Source organism: Dendropsophus ebraccatus, chromosome 1, assembly GCF_027789765.1.
Source record: "Dendropsophus ebraccatus isolate aDenEbr1 chromosome 1, aDenEbr1.pat, whole genome shotgun sequence".
Classification (NCBI taxonomy): Eukaryota; Metazoa; Chordata; class Amphibia; order Anura; family Hylidae; genus Dendropsophus; species Dendropsophus ebraccatus.
Window position 1 is genome coordinate 46,233,194 of NC_091454.1, and position 18,835 is coordinate 46,252,028.

An 18,835-nucleotide genomic window follows, 5' to 3' on the forward strand; every position below is an offset into this window, starting at 1 on the left:
AAAAGTATCGACCAAGTTCCAAGATGGCAGCCTTCAAGCTGGCAATGGCAGAGGTCAGATGCCCACCAAATGTTATACCATAGCCTGCAGAAGTAACAACACCCGCAAAAAGGAAAGGGGAAAAAAGGAAAAGTTGCCAAACTCGTTAGAAACCCCAGCGCTGTCTTCACAAAGTCACGGGACCAAAGTTTTAGGTGAAAGAAATAAAAAGCATTTATTTAGGATAGATGAAGAGAGCTTAGGCCCTTGAAACGCGTTATATTTGTGCTCTCCTAAATTCAGCTTTTTATTTCTTTCACCTAAAACTTTGGTCCCGTGTTTTCAAGGAGTTTGGCAACTTTTTCTTTTTTTTCTTTCCTGCAATTATACATGGGCCCCCACTCAGGGAGCATCCCGGCGTGCTACTCCATACTAGCTTGCAGTCTTTGGCACCAGGACCATTCAGACTCTACATCGGTACCCCATTTCAGGGGTGATATGCATTAATCCCAAGGGGCAACAAGGTGAGCCTCCTACTTACCTCACCTTCATTTTCCCTTACTGTATAGAATAACACATGGTGCCGCCTCTCACCTGTTTCCTTTTTTCTCTACTTTTTATTAGAGATGAGCGAATTGTTTGGACTTTTGGTCTGAAAGCAGTTCGCTCTCTCATTATGCCTGTGATCCCGGTCGCACAGTTGCGCTCCTGGGAATATGCGGCTAGGATATTCCAGGGAAACCATAGTGAATTCCCTGGAATATCCTGGCCGCATATTTGCGGGATCGCAACTATGCAGCCGGGATCTCAGGCATAATGAGAGAGCGCTGATGCCGTCGGACCAAAAGGTCCGCTCATCTCTACTTTTGACCCACAAGAAGGAGCAATGACACAATCCTGACATAAAAAGCTTTTTTTTTTTCTTTATTAAAACATACATAGTAATGGCAACATGCTTCAGTGCACTATAGTGTCAGCAATCCATTACCCTAAGGAAGGGTGTCACAGATGTAGATGTGGAGGGGAGCCAATCTACTGTGTCTCCATTGATTTTCCATAGGGACAATGCAGGGAGGACACTGAGGTAATAATGGCGTATCTGTATTGGCTGTAACTTCCTGTAGACTGTCAATAACATATATATGTGTCTATACCCGGGGCCGCCTCAGCGCGCCACACTTCCCTCCACTCCCGCTATGTCACAGCGCTCTGCCCCAGCCTTCCCATTCGATCACAAACCCCTAGCAACGAAACCCACACCGTCCAGCCTGCTATTTACGATCACGTGACGCTCACGTCATTACGTCCCTGCGTCGAGCTTCCGCCTGCTTTTGCTGCGTTTCTCGGGGTGGGGGGAAGGGGAGACTTCAGCCTCGGCGTTAGAGATCATGGAGCCTGACTCACTCATAGAGGATAAAACCCTCGAGCTGATGGTGAGTAATGGACGCGCCGCTACCGCCGGCCCCGGTATCGTGTCGTTATGTACTGCCGGGGACTCCATCCGCAGCGGCTCGCCTTGTGCTCGGGGCTCTTCTAGGAAGCAGACAGCTTCCGCCTCCTCCATCTCCGGGCGGCCGTCATGTCTCCGGCGGCGTTGGGGACACAGCCGGGTGATAGGACGGAGGTGGCGGCGCGGTGGAGAGGCTCGCCTCCCCGCTGCTCCCATCCTCCAGGCCCGGCCTCAGCAGCCATACTCCTCCGAGAGGAGGGGCCGAGCTCCCCTGCCTAGACTGCCGCATAGCATCCACAATGGACGGCGGCCGGTGACGACACTTGCGGTTCTGCTCGGTGATTTGCTTGCTTGGTTTCTTGTATGGGCGCAGGGCCGCCATAGTGTGTGATGTGGAGGCAGCTGGGGTATGGCTGCCGGGGGGAAGATGTCTTCTAGGAATAAGGCTGACTAATCCGAGCAGCCTGTGTGTATCATGTATCTATGTGCTGCCACTGCCGCTGCTGGTCCCATGGCCTCCACTATGTAACAGCATCAGCCCGATCCCCTAATGTACCATACTACTCCTGTATCCACTGACCCCCATGGCCTCCACTATGTAACAGCATCAGCCCGATCCCCTAATGTACCATAATACCAGTCCTCCATCCACTGACCCCCATGGCCTCCACTATGTAACAGCATCAGCCCGATCCACTAATGTACCATAATACCAGTCCTCCATCCACTGACCCCCATGGCCTCCACTATGTAACAGCATCAGGCCGATCCCCTAATGTACCATAATACCAGTCCTCCATCCACTGACCCCCATGGCCTCCACTATGTAACAGCATCAGCCCAATCCCCTAATGTACCATAATACCAGTCCTCCATCCACTGACCCCCATGGCCTCCACTATGTAACAGTATCAGGCCGATCCCCTAATGTACCATAATACCAGTCCTCCATCCGCCTCATCCCCATGGCCTCCACTATGTAACAGCATCAGCCCAATCCCCTAATGTACCATAATACCAGTCCTCCATCCGCCTCATCCCCATGGCTTCCACTATGTAACAGCATCAGCCCGATCCCCTAATGTACCATAATACCAGTCCTCCATTCCCCTCATCCCCATGGCCTCCACTATGTAACAGTATCAGCCCGATCCCCTAATGTACCATGATACCAGTCCTCCATCCGCCTCATCCCCATGGCCTCCACTATGTAACAGCATCAGCCCGATCCCCTAATGTACCATAATACCAGTCCTCCATCTACCTCATCCCCATGGCCTCCACTATGTAACAGCATCAGCCCGATCCCCTAATGTACCATACTAGTCCTGTATCCACTGACCCCCATGGCCTCCACTATGTAACAGCATCAGCCCGATCCCCTAATGTACTATACTAGTCCTGTATCCACTGACCCCCATGGCCTCCACTATGTAACAGCATCAGCCCGATCCCCTAATGTACCATGATACCAGTCCTCCATCCACCTCATCCCCATGGCCTCCACTATGTAACAGCATCAGCCCGATCCCCTAATGTACCATAATACCAGTCCTCCATCCACCTCATCCCCATGGCCTCCACTATGTAACAGCATCAGCCCGATCCCCTAATGTACCATAATACCAGTCCTCCATCCACCTCATCCCCATGGCCTCCACTATGTAACAGCATCAGCCCGATCCCCTAATGTACCATAATACTAGTCCTCCATCCGCCTCATCCCCATGGCCTCCACTATGTAACAGCATCAGCCCGATCCCCTAATGTACCATAATACCAGTCCTCCATCCACCTCATGCCCATGGCCTCCACTATGTAACAGCATCAGCCCGATCCCCTAATGTACCATAATACCAGTCCTCGATCCACCTCATCCCCATGGCCTCCACTATGTAACAGCATCAGCCCGATCCCCTAATGTACCATAATACCAGTCCTCCATCCGCCTCATCCCCATGGCCTCCACTATGTAACCGCATCAGCCCGATCCCCTAATGTACCATACTAGTCCTGTATCCACTGACCCCCATGGCCTCCACTATGTAACAGCATCAGGCCGATCCCCTAATTTACCATAATACCAGTCCTCCATCCACCTCATCCCCATGGCCTCCACTATGTAACAGCATCAGCCCGATCCCCTAATGTACCATAATACTAGTCCTCCATCCGCCTCATCCCCATGGCCTCCACTATGTAACAGCATCAGCCCGATCCCCTAATGTACCATAATACCAGTCCTCCATCCACCTCATGCCCATGGCCTCCACTATGTAACAGCATCAGCCCGATCCCCTAATGTACCATGATACCAGTCCTCCATCCACCACATCCCCATGGCCTCCACTATGTAACAGCATCAGGCTGATTCCCCAGTGTACCATAATACCAGTCCTGTATCCACTGACCTCCATGGCCTCCACTATGTAACAGCATCAGGCCGATCCCCTAATGTACCATAATACCAGTCCTCCATCCGCCTCATCCCCATGGCCTCCACTATGTAACAGCATCAGGCCGATCCCCTAATGTACCATAATACCAGTCCTCCATCCACCTCATCCCCATGGCCTCCACTATGTAACAGCATCAGCCCGATCCCCTAATGTACCATAATACCAGTCCTCCATCCGCCTCATCCCCATGGCCTCCACTATGTAACAGCATCAGGCCGATCCCCTAATGTACCATAATACCAGTCCTCCATCCACCTCATCCCCATGGCCTCCACTATGTAACAGCATCAGGCCGATCCCCTAATGTACCATAATACCAGTCCTCCATCCGCCTCATCCCCATGGCCTCCACTATGTAACAGCATCAGCCCGATCCCCTAATGTACCATAATACCAGTCCTCCATCCGCCTCATCCCCATGGCCTCCACTATGTAACAGCATCAGCCCGATCCCCTAATGTACCATAATACCAGTCCTCCATCCGCCTCATCCCCATGGCCTCCACTATGAAACAGCATCAGCCCGATCCCCTAATGTACCATAATACCAGTCCTCCATCGGCCTCATCCCCATGGCCTCCACTATGTAACAGCATCAGCCCGATCCCCTAATGTACCATACTAGTCCTGTATCCACTGACCCCCATGGCCTCCACTATGTAACAGCATCAGCCCGATCCCCTAATGTACCATAATACCAGTCCTCCATCCGCCTCATCCCCATGGCCTCCACTATGTAACAGCATCAGCCCGATCCCCTAATGTACCATAATACCAGTCCTCCATCCGCCTCATCCCCATGGCCTCCACTATGAAACAGCATCAGCCCGATCCCCTAATGTACCATAATACCAGTCCTCCATCGGCCTCATCCCCATGGCCTCCACTATGTAACAGCATCAGCCCGATCCCCTAATGTACCATACTAGTCCTGTATCCACTGACCCCCATGGCCTCCACTATGTAACAGCATCAGCCCGATCCCCTAATGTACCATGATACCAGTCCTCCAGTGTCCTTGTGCAGGACACTGAGCGGAGACCCAGCTCCTCAGCTTCCTGGGGAATGCAGTTGCCAGCTTTAATTTGGACCTGGTGGTATTTTTCTTACGGGCCACTCATGATGTGTTGAAGCTGTGGTGGCCTAATGGTTAAAAATGTTTGATCCGAAACATTTTTTTTTTTTTTTTTTTTTGAGGGGGGAGAATCAGTTCTGCCCCCTCTATATCTATTCTATATCTGCCTTTAAATGCATCAGGTTCTAGGCTGTTTCTAGGGGCAATGTTTTCTGTGTGTAAGATGTTACTGCATTTAAAGGGAAACTGACAGTAAGGATACTCGTGCTGCCAGTTTTCAATTAGCTACTTTATCTTTGTCGCTATTTATTTTGTGGCAACAGTGTCATAGAGGTGAGTCTGCACCCACCCCACACTTTGTCTTCAGGTTATCCCACCTTCTCCCAGAATGATGACAGTTGTCTCATCTTCTGCTGCACGGGATTTTACCTTATTTCAATACAGAGCACAAGGGTTGCTTGTTTTTTATTTATTTTCTTTATTTTACAAAGATGCTTGATCACAGAGGCAACATAGCGGTATCTATGCAGTGCTTGCTGAGAAGGTAACTGGCAGTACAGATATGTGCAGATTTGTGCAGTTTGTCACTTTTTAAAGGGAATCTAACTTGCCTCACTGCTGCGTCTTGGTCTGCCCCTTCAACTCTTAAAGCAAATGTACCAGCAGGTACATCGCTTTAATTTTTTTAATATAATAGGCCTGCGCAGGGATGCCAGTACAGCGGTCCTTTTTTATTTATTTTTTAAACCGTGACCCGGTTCCTATACACATCGTCGGTCTATTCCTGGGCACTGGCCCAGCATGCAGCGCTGGAGGGGGGGCCCGCCAGCCCCCCAGTGTGACAATCTCCCCTTTTCTCTGTGACGCGGCTCCATTAGAATCAATGGAGCCACGTCACACTGGGGTCGGTGGGCACCGGTATGCGGGCCCAGGTATAGACCGGGAACCATGGCACTGGCATCACCATGCAGATCTATTCATATAAAAAGCTTAAAGGGATGTACCTGATAGTACATTGGCTTTAAGCTGAATTAGGGAAGAGTGGCACAGACCCTACTTCTATGGCCTGTACATAGTCAGTGAGTGACGGTGTGTGGGTAATTTTTCACACATGTTTGTGTTTTTACTATGACTCAAAAGTGTGGTATGCTATAAGCGAAAACCTGCATACGTGGGGGAAATGAGCTAAAAGTATTCACTAGCTTTCTACATTTGGGCCATAGATGTAAATGGGGGATCCATGCACAAATACTTCTGTACTCTGTGTCCGGGTGTATCAGTGTTTTGGAAGGCGCAATCATGGTGTGAATCTAAGTGTACAAATACAGAATACACTATGCAAATATATAGTCTTATATGTCTTCCTATATAAAATGTATCCGGTATGTATAGTCTGACTAGACAAAGATGGTTTTTCTTGTAAATTAGTTTTCACACTGTCCGCTGGTACACGCACAATAGCTTACACTTCAGGTTTTCTGTAAAATAATTATCAGCTCTGCAATATAGTCAGTAGAAGGTGTATGGGGCAATGTCAGGGAGGAGGGGCTGCTGGAAGGATAGCCACTCTAAACAGTATATGTTAGAGGTCTTTTGGGCAAAAGTGATGGCCTATTCTGGGGATAGTGTCAATCAACATTATCAATCTGGTGTATTATTGGAATGGTATTGATAAGTCACATTGCTCCTTTGTGATGTTCATTACTGATGCTTTAGAAAGCTAATTCTCATATGGCCTAGAGGAGGAGTGCTTACACAGATCGTGTCCTTATGGAGGACCTGTCCTGTATATACTCAAGTGATGCAGTCTGTAGCTGTATGGGGTGTTCCCATTACGCAGCGGTTCGTATCCACCATAAGTGATCCACGCAGGCACACACATTTACCAACAAGGTTGTAGATGCCCAAGGCTTAGTGATACATATAGGGAATGAAGCCTAGTCCAGCTTGTTTAATCCCACAGAAGAACTACTGTAGCAAAAAATTTAAACAAAGTATCAGTCTTAGCCTTGATAGGTGTCAGAATACACAGTGTATCCCAGCTTGTATATGCAGCTGCAGACTGAACAGTGTGCCCATGCTGAGCCTAAGGTACCAATGATGTGCATCAGTGCTAGACCAGGGAGGATTGGAAGAAACTGGCCTGGTCTGATCAGTCATTTTCTTCTATATAATGTGGATGGCTGGATGCATCTGCATCACTTACCTGGGAAAACAATAACGCTGGGAGGAGAAGGCTGTGATGCTTTGGGCTGCTGGGAAACCTTGGGTTCTGGAATTCATACTGACGTATCTAAACATTACCATCTAGGTATATTATACGGTGTCTGTGGTACTTCCCTATTATACTCAGGATAATGTGCCCTGCCACACTGCAAAAATAGATATGAGGAAATTGGTTTGAGGAAGGTGAGAAGGAATTCAGGGTGTTGACTTGGCCTCCAGATTCCACGGATCTAATTCTGATCGAGTATCTGTGTGATGTGCTGGAAAAACTAGTCCAGCTAATAGAGGCTTTCTCAATGCACAGGACTGATCTGCTGACATCTGGGTGTTGGATCCCTCAGGATATCCTCAGGAGTCTTATGGAGCTTTGGCTGATCAAAAATGGTTTCTTAGCATGAGGAGACCTATAAAATATTAGTACTGTCCATCTTGCCTGTTCCACTCTACTTTATCACAGAAGTAAGACTAGGGCTGCACTGTGACTCTCTGTAGTGCTACTAATAGACTTTCCACTATAAGGCCCCGTTTACACCGAGCAAGAACAGTGGAATTCCGCGACGGAGCCCCACCATGCTACGTGTCTTGCTGTGAGTGAATGAGAAGGTGCGCGCTTCTCCGTTGCTGCCTCTCTCCGCTCAGAAGTGACATGTCACTTTTTTGAGCGGAGAGGGGAGGAAGCGGACGCACCCGCCCTCTTTCACTCACAGCAGGACACTGAGCATGGCGGGATTCCACCATGTTTGCTCAGTGTGAACAGGGCCAAAAGCTACAGCTCAGTCCAAAGGGGGACACTGGGGCAGATTTTCCAGTGCGTCAGAATTCCTGCATACACACACCAGTTGGAAAAATTTACTGGAGGCACCAAATGATGCAGGTCCCTAGTAAGGGCTCCATACGAAATTGAAACGGAAATTGGCACTTAACGCAAATGGACCATTTACCATCTGGAGATGGTCTAACCTGCCTTTTTACATTGCCATAATGTTTCATTTTCCTAATGTAACAGAGGTGGATGAGGATTGTATATTTTGTGGGACGATTTGTACTTTGTATTGACATCCTTCATTTTACCATATAACATATAGCTAAAGCAGGGAAAAAATCCTCAGTTTCAATCTACACAGGACACATTGTTCATTATTAAGCTTATTGGTTTGATCAATTGATATTAATATACCAAGCCGGATCTGAAGCATTAACATCTTAGTCAAAAAGTAATGGCAAAAAATCCTTGCAGTGCCAGCCAGAAGAGATCTCATCTTCCAAGCACCCAGCTTTCCTGGGCTTCTGAGCGGTGCAGGCGGACTGGTGAGAAATACACGTTTTCTGAGCTCACAGTTCAGCCTCCCTGTTTGCTTATGGTTTATCACAGTGCTTCTCAATTCCAGTCCTCATGGCCACCAACAGGTCATGTTTTAAGGATTTCCATAGTATTTCACAGGTGATATAATAATACTCGGTGCATCAGGTATTATCACAGGTGTTCTTTGTACAGGAAATCCTCAAAACATGGCCTGTTGGTGGCCATGAGAACTGAAATTGAGAAGCACTACTTTATCATTGCATCGACATGCTCTGCTCTACTCTACTCTGGTGCCTACTCTAGCTACCTTTTTCATACCATACAAAGGCATCATGGGATTGAGATTGATAGCAATGCACAAAGGGAGATAAAAATGAGGAGACAGGAAATGTGTGTGTGTGTGTGTAATATATATATATATATATGCATCACAGAAAAATGAAATTTCTTTGCAGTCTCTTCTGTTATTGGCCTATCGTGTAGTGTATACAGCTTGTATGCAGATCTGTGTCTGTGATTACAAGTGTGTGTCACTTTATCCAGTGGTCTGCTTCCTCTACTCTCTGCAGAAGTATTCTACACACAGGATATATTAATCAATACTATTAGGTTGCTTCAGTTTTTATTTAAAAGCATTCAAGTAATAAGAAACCGATTGCAAAGCTTCAAGTAGACGTCAAGCTTATAGGGGTTATCAGTGTTAGAAAAACATGTCCACTTTCTTCCAGAGACAGCACTGCCCTTGTCTCCAGTTTGGTGGGGTTTTGCAACTCTTGTTCCATTGAAGTTAATGGAGCTTAAATGCAGACTACACCTGTACTGGAGACAATAGTGGCGTTGTCTCTGGAAGAAAGTGGGCATGTTTTACCCCTTTAAGGGTCCATTCACATGTACAGGATAGGCCTTCCTCACACAGTCTCTTTTTGGCCTTTTAAAACCATGTAAAAAAAGCCATACACTTGAAATTTTGGGGCAGTTTATCAAGATCTTAAAGTGAATCTATACTGCTTCTCTCCTTGCCTGCTTTCTTTTTTGGCATGCCCCCTGGCTGGATGAAGGCGGGCAGAGCATGTATGCTCTAGGCCCCACAGCCAGTATGAAAGTTGTTTTTACATCTAATAGTGGCCCCCAGAGAGAGACAAACACTGGGACAGGACATAAAAATGGTAATGGCTGTTTGGGGGGGGGGGGGATCTGTCCAGGTGGCACAGAATCTTATTAATATGAAAATGTTCTGCTTACTGCTTCCCTAATTTATTAAGAGGTGCACGTTTTATAATGTGAAAGTGAGCTGGCCATGCGTTGTGCTTCTGAAATTTTACACTAGCTCCACAGCATAGGTGCTAGCAAACATTCAAACTGCCTTTGCAGAGTAAATTGTAATAAGCTGCCCTGTCATGCCCACTTTACACTAAGCTTTACCCACTTGGCGAGCAGGGTGTATAAAGTCACCAAATTTTTATGTAAAACGGAAGCAGGTGCAAAAATGTTAGGAGTTTTCACTACACTGAGAACTATGATTTCACCCCATCTTCGTTCATAAGACCAAGTTAAGTACAGTGGTGCCTTGGATTACGAGCATAATTCGTTCCGAACCATGCTGGTAATCCAAATCCACTCTTAAGCCAAAGCAAATTTTCCCATAAGAAATCATAGAAATGCAGACAATTGGTTCCACACCCCCAAAATGATTTATTATTCTGATTAACATGTAAAACAAATGAAACAAAAATTTAGGAACAGCAGAATGTGATATTATAAGTTACTGTACAGTAATGGAGAGGATGGGAAACACAAGGGCGGACAGAGACTGGAGGGAGCATGAAGGAGTGAGCAGGGCAGATGTGGGCACATACATGCAGCACTCTGTCCGGGGAGAGAGGGGTTACAGCTATGGAGAGATTACTTCCACAGTCCTGTCCCCTGATGTAAGCCCCAGCCTGAAGCGGATCTGCTATGATTTGGAAGGTGAGGGAGACTTCCTGGGTCAGAGTACAGTGCTGTAGACCATGCTATGCAGACCATGCCCCTCCCCCACTCCGCCTCCCACCCAGCACAGGGAGCTCTTAAACCAAAGCAATGCTCTTACACCAAGTTACAATTTTAAAAACTGAGCTCTTAAACCAAGATACTACTGTATACAGTACCACCATATTGGTATGGTTTTCAGCAGTGTATAGGAATGTGACCGTCTGCCTGTCGAGCACACTTATCACCACCCACTCTCCCCTTCTGCCATATGTATCCATGCTTTATGCCCTGCTTGTCTGGAAATGACCAGAGATTCAGAAGTACTATGGCAGTATAGCCAAGAAGACTCGGGCTGCATTCACACGTTCAGTGATTTTCCCGGTCCGTGATTGTGGTCCGGCAGCTACCTCCGTGATCCGTGCAAAACAGTCCGTTTTGCATCAGTTTTGTATCCGTGTCCGTTTTTTTTCACGGATCTGTCTTACAGCATTTTAAATGACATTGATTACATCACATCCGTGTTTTTCACGGATGAACACTGATGTCACATCCGTGAAAAACACGGATCTCATTGATTCCTATGGGGAATCCTTTCCGTGCATCCGTTCCGAGTAATGACATGTCCTATTTTTTAACGGAACGGATCACGGATCCGTGAAATCACGGAACATCTGAATAGCCCCATAGAAAGCAATGGGCTGTAAAATTGTCCGTGCGCACGGATCCATGAGCACGGACAACTTCCCTGAACGTGTGAATGCAGCCTCACTCTGCAGGGTGAGCATGAAGGAACTATACAGTCAGCTGCCAGAGGGAAAAGGAGTTTTATTCTGTCCTAGGCCCACCTCCCAGCAACACTAAGGGAAAGAAAAGAAATAATGGAAAAGGGTTTTTTTTTTTTGTTTGCTATAAACATTGTGAATTACTTCAAACCTGCTGTTAAAGGGTATTCTGATTTATTTAAACTTTAAACTGCAACCTAATAGAGCTGAACAATAAAAACTACTGCAGTGCTCTCCTCCAGCCCAGAGCTTGTGTATACTTACCCAGGTGAGGCGCTCTCACTGTTTTGCTGATGACCTCCTCAGGCCACAGTGGATTCAGGATAAGGATACACAGGCGTTGAGCTAGGTGAGTATGGCATAGTGCAGATTATTTTATAGCCCTTGCAGGCTCCAGTGTGAGCCCTTTTTTTTTTTTTTTTTTTTTTTTTTTTTTTTTTTAGTATAAAATTAATACCCTTTTAATAGCATTCTAGGAGTTCTGGTATGAAGTGATTTAAGGACTAACCTTATTTTCAAGGTTTACTTTAAGTATTTATACATTTTGGCTATGAATATAGTAATGGCAGAACTTGAGAGATATGTCACAGACCTTTCCTACCTAAGTCTAAAAGCATGCATTGCTTGTCCATTCTTACATACATTTAATATACTCATACGTTGCCTGCCTGAAACAATTTTTGTGGCATCTAACGGCTTCTTTTCTCCTTCCTTTTTGTCACCCTGCAGTGTTCTGTGCCAAGGTCTTTGTGGCTAGGCTGCTCCAACCTGGTAGAGAGCATGTGCGCACTGAGATGCCTGCAGAGCATGCCCAGTGTCAGATGTCTCCAGGTGCCTTTCTTCTTTCTTGTTGTACTGTTATCTGTATGCTTTGTCTTTTGCATTACCCATCACTTTTTTATGTTTTGACTTGGTGGCCTGAACAGTAAACTAATTTTGCATGATGATTTTGTTATGTAATTTGGTGTATTTGATTCATGTGAAACCTGTAGAGCATGCTTGTTGTGTTTTGTTTTTTTTGTTTTTTTTTTTATAAATAAGCTAAGCCTCATTTCATGTGGCATGTTTTCTAGAGCTGCTTCTAAGAAAGTTCTGTGCATGAGAACAGCCTGAACACAGAAATTTACTGTGGTGTATTGTTAAAATCATTATAGTATGTTCAGATCTTATAATTGCTAGCCTATAACTCTTTATAGTTGTCTTTCACTTATTGATCATAAATTCTATATAGATACAGTGGACAGTTGGTGGTTGTCAGACCTTTTATTTTTGCACTGTTTTGGGGTGGTTGAGTTGGTTCCCCCAGTAAATTTGGAAAGCACTGTTGGTGCGATTGCTGTGCTTCAGCCCAAATTCCTTTTGAATATGTGTTGGAGCTTTAAGTTGTAAAGTTGTATATTTTTCACCTTTAAATCACTTATATGAAATACACCCATGTTTAGCCAGCCTTAGGTACCGAAATTATGTCCTCCCTTTCTACCCTTGTGTAAACCAAGTGGCAACTTATCCTTATTATATTTATGTCTTTATAGATTCGCGATCCCTTTTAATGCTAATATATACAATTGTGAGACAGTTGTATCAATTTGTGGAATCCTTCAATGCATGTTTGCTCTTTGGGATGAATAAAATACCAGATCGCTCTAGGGGTCATTCTCGGTGGTGAGCAATATGAACAAGGGAAAACAAGGCTTAGGCCCCCTTCACACATCTGGGAAATCTACCTGGATTTCTAATCAGGAAATCCAAGTAAATTTCCAGACCCATATTGGGCACAAATACCCTTCAGAATTTTTTCCAAAGGGTGCCCATGCTGAAAAATAGGACATTTTTCATATGTCTGGAATTCCGCCACAGATCCCCCTTAAAACCCTATGGGGACATCCAGAAATCCGGACAGATGCATTGCATAGCAGTGACGACGTCAATCACTTGTGGCTGGAGACAGCATTATACCTGCAGCCACAAGAGGCTGCTATCTCCCCCCCCCCCCAGCATTGTAGTGCATAAGTGATGTCACTCGTGTGCATGCAAAGCGAAGGAGAAGCTGGAGGAGAGCACTGCTGCAGCAGGTAAGTATGACTTTTTTTTGTTTTCCTCTGCTTTTACGGCCACGAAATACTGATTGATTCCTAAGGATGAGCGAATTTACTGTACTAACGTACAGCTTGGCTGGAACCATTGGTAAGCTTGTCAGCCTGCTGCCTTTGCACTTGTGCCGTTCTGTTCCGGGTGCCTGGGAAAGCTGGATGCAGTCCTAGGAGAACTTCCTAGGATTGTTTCCAGCTTTTCCAGGCCCCAGAGCAGAGCGGCACAGACTTCAAAGGCAGCCAGCTGGCAAATGGAGTCTTGCAAAGCAGTTCACTTGCGTTGTAAATTCACTCATCCTTACCTGAAGCCTCTTGAAAGCCTTCAGAATCAGTGTTTCCTGGCAATGAAAACGGCACCAGACATGTGAAGGGGACCTTTGGCTTCCCTGTGTCACATTTAAGAACGCCAAGAATGCTTTCGCAGATAGCAATTTATTTTTAGAAAACAGTTTTTGTAGGTTTTTCTTTCTTGAAAAATCAATAGGCAGGTATTTGTTGAAAGTCAACATTTAATAATAAAAAGCACTATTTTTATTTACCTTTTTCTTATGAATAAAAAACTGCTTCCTAAAAAACAAGAAAAGAAAAAAAAAAACCACAAGGTTTATGCCACTTTTACAAGCCAAAGAAACACTGTGTGAAGAAGTCCTAATAAGTTTTACATAATACTTGTATGCAGTCTGTTGAACTGACTGTCAGGTATAAGCAAATGCAAGAAACTTTGTATTATAGCTTGTCAAAGAAAACATTTTTTCTTACATGTCACTCAGAAAAAATAACAGTTTTAGAGAGATTAGGTCAAATACTACCTATACAATTCTATGTGGAGGGGAACAGTGAGGAGGGAATTGGAGGGAGTACAGCAGAGGTAGACTGACACAGAGACTGCAAAGAGTACCAGAGCTTAGACTGTTCACTACTGCCTTATTGGCCAGCTTTACACTTTGATTTTTAGAAACATCCAGTCCCTTCAATTTTTTCCAAGTATCTGCTATTCTTTTGGTAAAGTAATATTTTCTCATGTTGCTTTTGATCTTTCCCCAAACTACCCTCAGATTGTGTCCCCTTGCTGTTGTGTTTAAGTTTTTTTAATAAAACCTTTTCCTCTTAGCATTATTCAGATGTTTCAATCATGTCCCCTCTATACAGATTAAGGCCGGGTTCACACTACGCAAAAAACACAGCCATATTTCATAACAACGGCCGTATTTGTGCAAACAACGACCGGTATTTGCAAAATAACGGCAGTTTTTTTTACGTCGTGTGAACATAGCCTAAGGGTCCTATTACACAGAGCGATTTTTAACGATAAACGATCACAAACAAGATTGTTTTTTGTTAACCTGATATCGTTCACCATATTACACAGAACGATAATCGTTAGTTACGATCGTTACTATGATCATTTAATCCTTTTGATCCCAGCAAAACAATGAACAATGTGCTATTAAACTGAATGATTAGTGAAAAAACGCGGAACTTGAGCGAACGAATGTGGAATTACAGCGAATGATTAACGATAATTTTAGGTTCAGTTCTAAATCAACGATCAACGACATACAAACGATTTTTCGATCGTTGCCTGCAATTACACAGAACAATTATTGTTTAAATTCGAGCGATTTAACGATTTTTGCACGATAATCGTACCATGTAATAGGGCCCTAAGGCTAGGTTTACGCACTGTAAAATAAGTTAAATACCACCATAATTTTAAGTGACAGTAAAACAATGCGTCAACAGGATGAAAAGGGCTGTACTTTTTTAAAGCAAATGGTATGGATCGCAGATGGGGATTAGATGTGTGAATGAGGTCTAGGTTCATTAAGCCTTTCCTTATGTTTTCTGCTTAAAGGCAACCTGTCACCCCAGTTGCCGGGGCAGAGCCCATCTGACCCCCGGTGAGGTCCCATATACTTACCCCTTCCACGATGTCCCGCTCCTGCCACCGAGAAATCGCCGTCTGAAGCCCTGCGCACGCGTAATGCTGATTTACCAGAGATGAGTTCGACGTCTATAGAGAATGATTGCTCCACTCATTTTCCATGGAAGTCGGACTCATTGGACATCACGTGATATTGGCCCCAGTCTTCCAGCTGACAGGTTGCATTTAAGAGTCCCACACTGGAAGTATACGTTGGGAGGTTCTCATGATGAGTAATACCTATGAAAAGGCTACAGTAAGTTTTTTTACCGTATACCTTTTACAAAATATCAGTCTTCTCTGCTGTATCCGAATACAAGGGAAAGGTAGACTACTCTTTTGGTGTTCGTTGGGTGAGTGGAGCCCTGAGGTCACACTGGGCTTCCTAGGTGAATTGGCTTGTGAATAAGTAAGACTTGTGAAAGCATAGCTAAAATCAGGAGCTACTGTTTTTTTACTGGGATAATGGATGGTAATATTGGAGATTTTCTTCAATGTGCCATTTGTATGCATGACTGGAGCTGCATAATAAATACCGCTGTGGCAGATCTCTGCATGTTGCCCATCGCAGTTTTTGAGATCTGAAGAAGTAAAATGGGGGTAGCAAACAATCCTGAGAGGAGTGCGCTTCTCACTGAGCGAACAGGGTAAATAAGTCAAGGGGACCAGGCAAGTTAGCTTAGTAACTGTAGTTGAGGGGAGTAGAAGAGGTTCTAAGAAAAGGAAAGCAACTCTGTTTGTTCTCCTATCGCAGCAAAAGTGCCAAACTTCATTGATATGAGTGTGTTGGTCTCAGAAGTAGGGGCCCTAGTGGATACTGTTCTCCCTGACAGCCAGGAAATCAGTCCAGCTAGTAGTCTGCGGGATAGTAGTGGAGGTAGGCCGAAGCAGCTGTGGTGGTTATAGCAGATTCTATAAACAGAAGGAGGGATCGAATAATTTGTTAAGAAGAACGCCTTTAAAGAAGTAGTCTTCTGAAAATGATGATATTTCAGTAGGCAGAAAGGAACATAATAAACAAGCACTTCTTACCTCTCCCTGTGCATGCAGCGCTGCCTTGCTGCATCGGGACTCTCACCGGGCTCCTGGATCTCCGTCACCACTGACGTTGAAACTCTCTGAGCAGGCAATCAGCCTGGTGGGAACCAAGGACAGGATACGTGGTAGCTGAAGGGAAGGAAGCTGAAGTTTTGGCCGTTAAATGCTTGGCCTAAGCCTTGGTGTAAGGGAAGAAGGGGTTGGGCTCCTAGAGCTTAGGCTGATTTTGTATTTGGGTACAATGTTTTCTGAAGCTAATTTTACCTTGAAGGAAGGGGGTCTTCTGAGCTGGGGGGCAATCCTAGAATGTGTGGTGAAGTAAACTAGGGATGTGGAGGGAGGACAAAGCAGATAGTGTTAGAAAGGGGTCAGAATATAGAGGTAGGATAAGAACACTATATGGAGGAGCCAACAAGAAGCTCTGTTGAATTGAATTGTCCCTGAAGTGAAGGTGTGCCCCGTGCCTAATAGTACATAAGTCCTCTTTAGAGTAGCTTCACACGTACCGTATCGATGCGTTTTTATCGCTGCGTTTTTGGTGCGATTTTTACATGCGGGTTTTGATTTTCACATGAAAATCATGTGAAAATCAAAACGCGCATGTAAAAATCGCACCAAAAAGCAGCGATAAAAACACAGTGATACGGTACGTGTAAGGGACCCTTAAAGCGGCACTATCAGCAGGTTCTTCCAAGAGAACCTGCTGATATGCCGCAGTAGCTGGGTCCCTCAGTATTAGATAAGTTACTTTAAGCCCTGGATTCCCCCGCATTTTGTAAAATCACTAAATGCTCTCATGCAAATTACTAGCATAAGAGCAGTTAGGGCGTTGCCCCGGGCCAGAGAGCATCGCCGGGCCCAGCCCTGCCCACCCCCTCTCGTCCTGCCCACTATGCATATTCAAAAGTGCATAGTGGGCTGTATACATTGCGGCTGAGCAGGGAAGCAGTCCCACCAGAGATGGGCTGCTTCCCGCGCATGCGTGGATCCCCCGGGCCGCCGCCGATCCTCCCAGAGGCCCCTCGGGACGTAAGTATAAGATAGACTTATACTTACGTCTTGAGGAACCTCCGAGTGGATCAGCGGTGGCCCAGTGGATTCATGAATGCAGCTGCAGTGTGTACAGCCCACTATGCAGTTCTGAATATGCATAGTGGGCAGGATGGTCTCTGGCCCGGGGCAACGCCCTAACTGCTCATATGCTAGTAATTTGCATAAGAGCATTTAGTGATTTTACAAACAATGTGGGGGAATCCAGGGCTTAAAGTAACTGCTATCTAATACTGAGGGACACAGCTACTGCGGCATATCAGCAGGCTCTCTGGGAAGAACCTGCTGATAGTGCCGCTTTAGGGGAAGCTATTCCTGTAGGTAGCCAGCTAGAAAGAGACTGTCCGCTGTAGCTGCGTGTCACACCGCTTCTTTATAAATAACACTTTTGCAGAAAATAAAAGCTGAGTAGCGCAATGGAGGACCACAAACAAAATCCATATAGGTGAATTCTTTATTGGAAGCACGTAGCAAATAAAGTGATTTTTGTTTATGGCCATTGGGAGCGCTGTTTCTTCCATTTTCTGCAGAAGTGTTTGGGGATGGCGCTCTGTAGCTGTACATTGTGTGATTTAAGGACTGGCTTTCTGCTGGACATTTAGTATGTGTTTGTGGAAACATATAGCAAGATATTGTTTTTGTTCTGCTTATTTTGCATGCTGTTTTTCTATTTGGAAAATGCAGTGCAAAATCTTACAATGTTCATTTCTCTTCAATAGACGACATCTGTTATGGATGATCAAAATGAAGATGAATCTCCAAAGAAAATAACTGTATGGCAGGTAGGAGCAGGAAATTTGTTTTCTAATGTATTTTTGGTTGCATTTGCATTCAACCCCTTCTCCTTTAAGGCTCTAAAAGTATGCTGGGGGAAGTCCAGAGTTTGGTAAAAAAAATAAAAATTATTAAATGAACAAGGCATCACGTATACCTTTTGTGTAGTAACTGTTTGAGCCCAGAATCGTTGCTCTCCGGCCCCACACTGCCCATTCTGATCATCCGCTGTTCTTCCCTCACTTCCGATCTCAGCTGCACTGGCCTGCAGCGCTTCTGCAACATGTCCCAGCATCCTATTCCTAGTTTCAGTTACTAAAAAATTGCAAAAGTAACAGCTTCAAGGCGGAATTAAAGTGCAAAAAAGTGCTATTTATTACCTCATGGTACAAGCATTTGTACCATGAGGTAATAAATAGCACTTTTTTGCACTTTAATTCCGCCTTGAAGCTGTTACTTTTGCAATTTTTTATGGACTATTGGTTCTCTTTTGTGGATTACAGAACCTGTAACTTTGCTTCATTTCACTATTAAGTATTTTTTAAGCTGTGGAAGTCCTTGTTTTGGACTAACAGGAGTGCTTTGGTTTCTTTTTACTATTTTTGGACTAGTTTCAGTTACTGTCACGCCCACTGTACACTCCCCTCTTTTCCTTGTCAAGCCTTTCTTTGTCCCACCCACCCCCTGACTGTTACCACCCCCCTTGTGGGCTCT

General features: G+C 45.2%; 1 protein-coding gene across 2 annotated transcripts in view; it reads left to right on the plus strand.

Moving 5' to 3' along the window:
* Window positions 1-1,294: 1,294 nt before the first annotated feature.
* FBXW11 (F-box and WD repeat domain containing 11) overlaps window positions 1,295-18,835 on the plus strand; it is a 44,602-nt gene continuing 27,061 nt past the window's right edge. The window contains exons 1-3 of one of the 2 annotated variants that reach the window (XM_069970315.1): window positions 1,295-1,412; window positions 11,975-12,076; window positions 18,067-18,129. In XM_069970315.1, the coding sequence (XP_069826416.1) occupies window positions 1,368-1,412; window positions 11,975-12,076; window positions 18,067-18,129 (210 nt within the window). In that variant the 5' untranslated portion in view covers window positions 1,295-1,367. The remainder of the gene's footprint in view (window positions 1,413-11,974; window positions 12,077-18,066; window positions 18,130-18,835) is intronic. The other variant, XM_069970324.1, reaches the window with a different exon arrangement.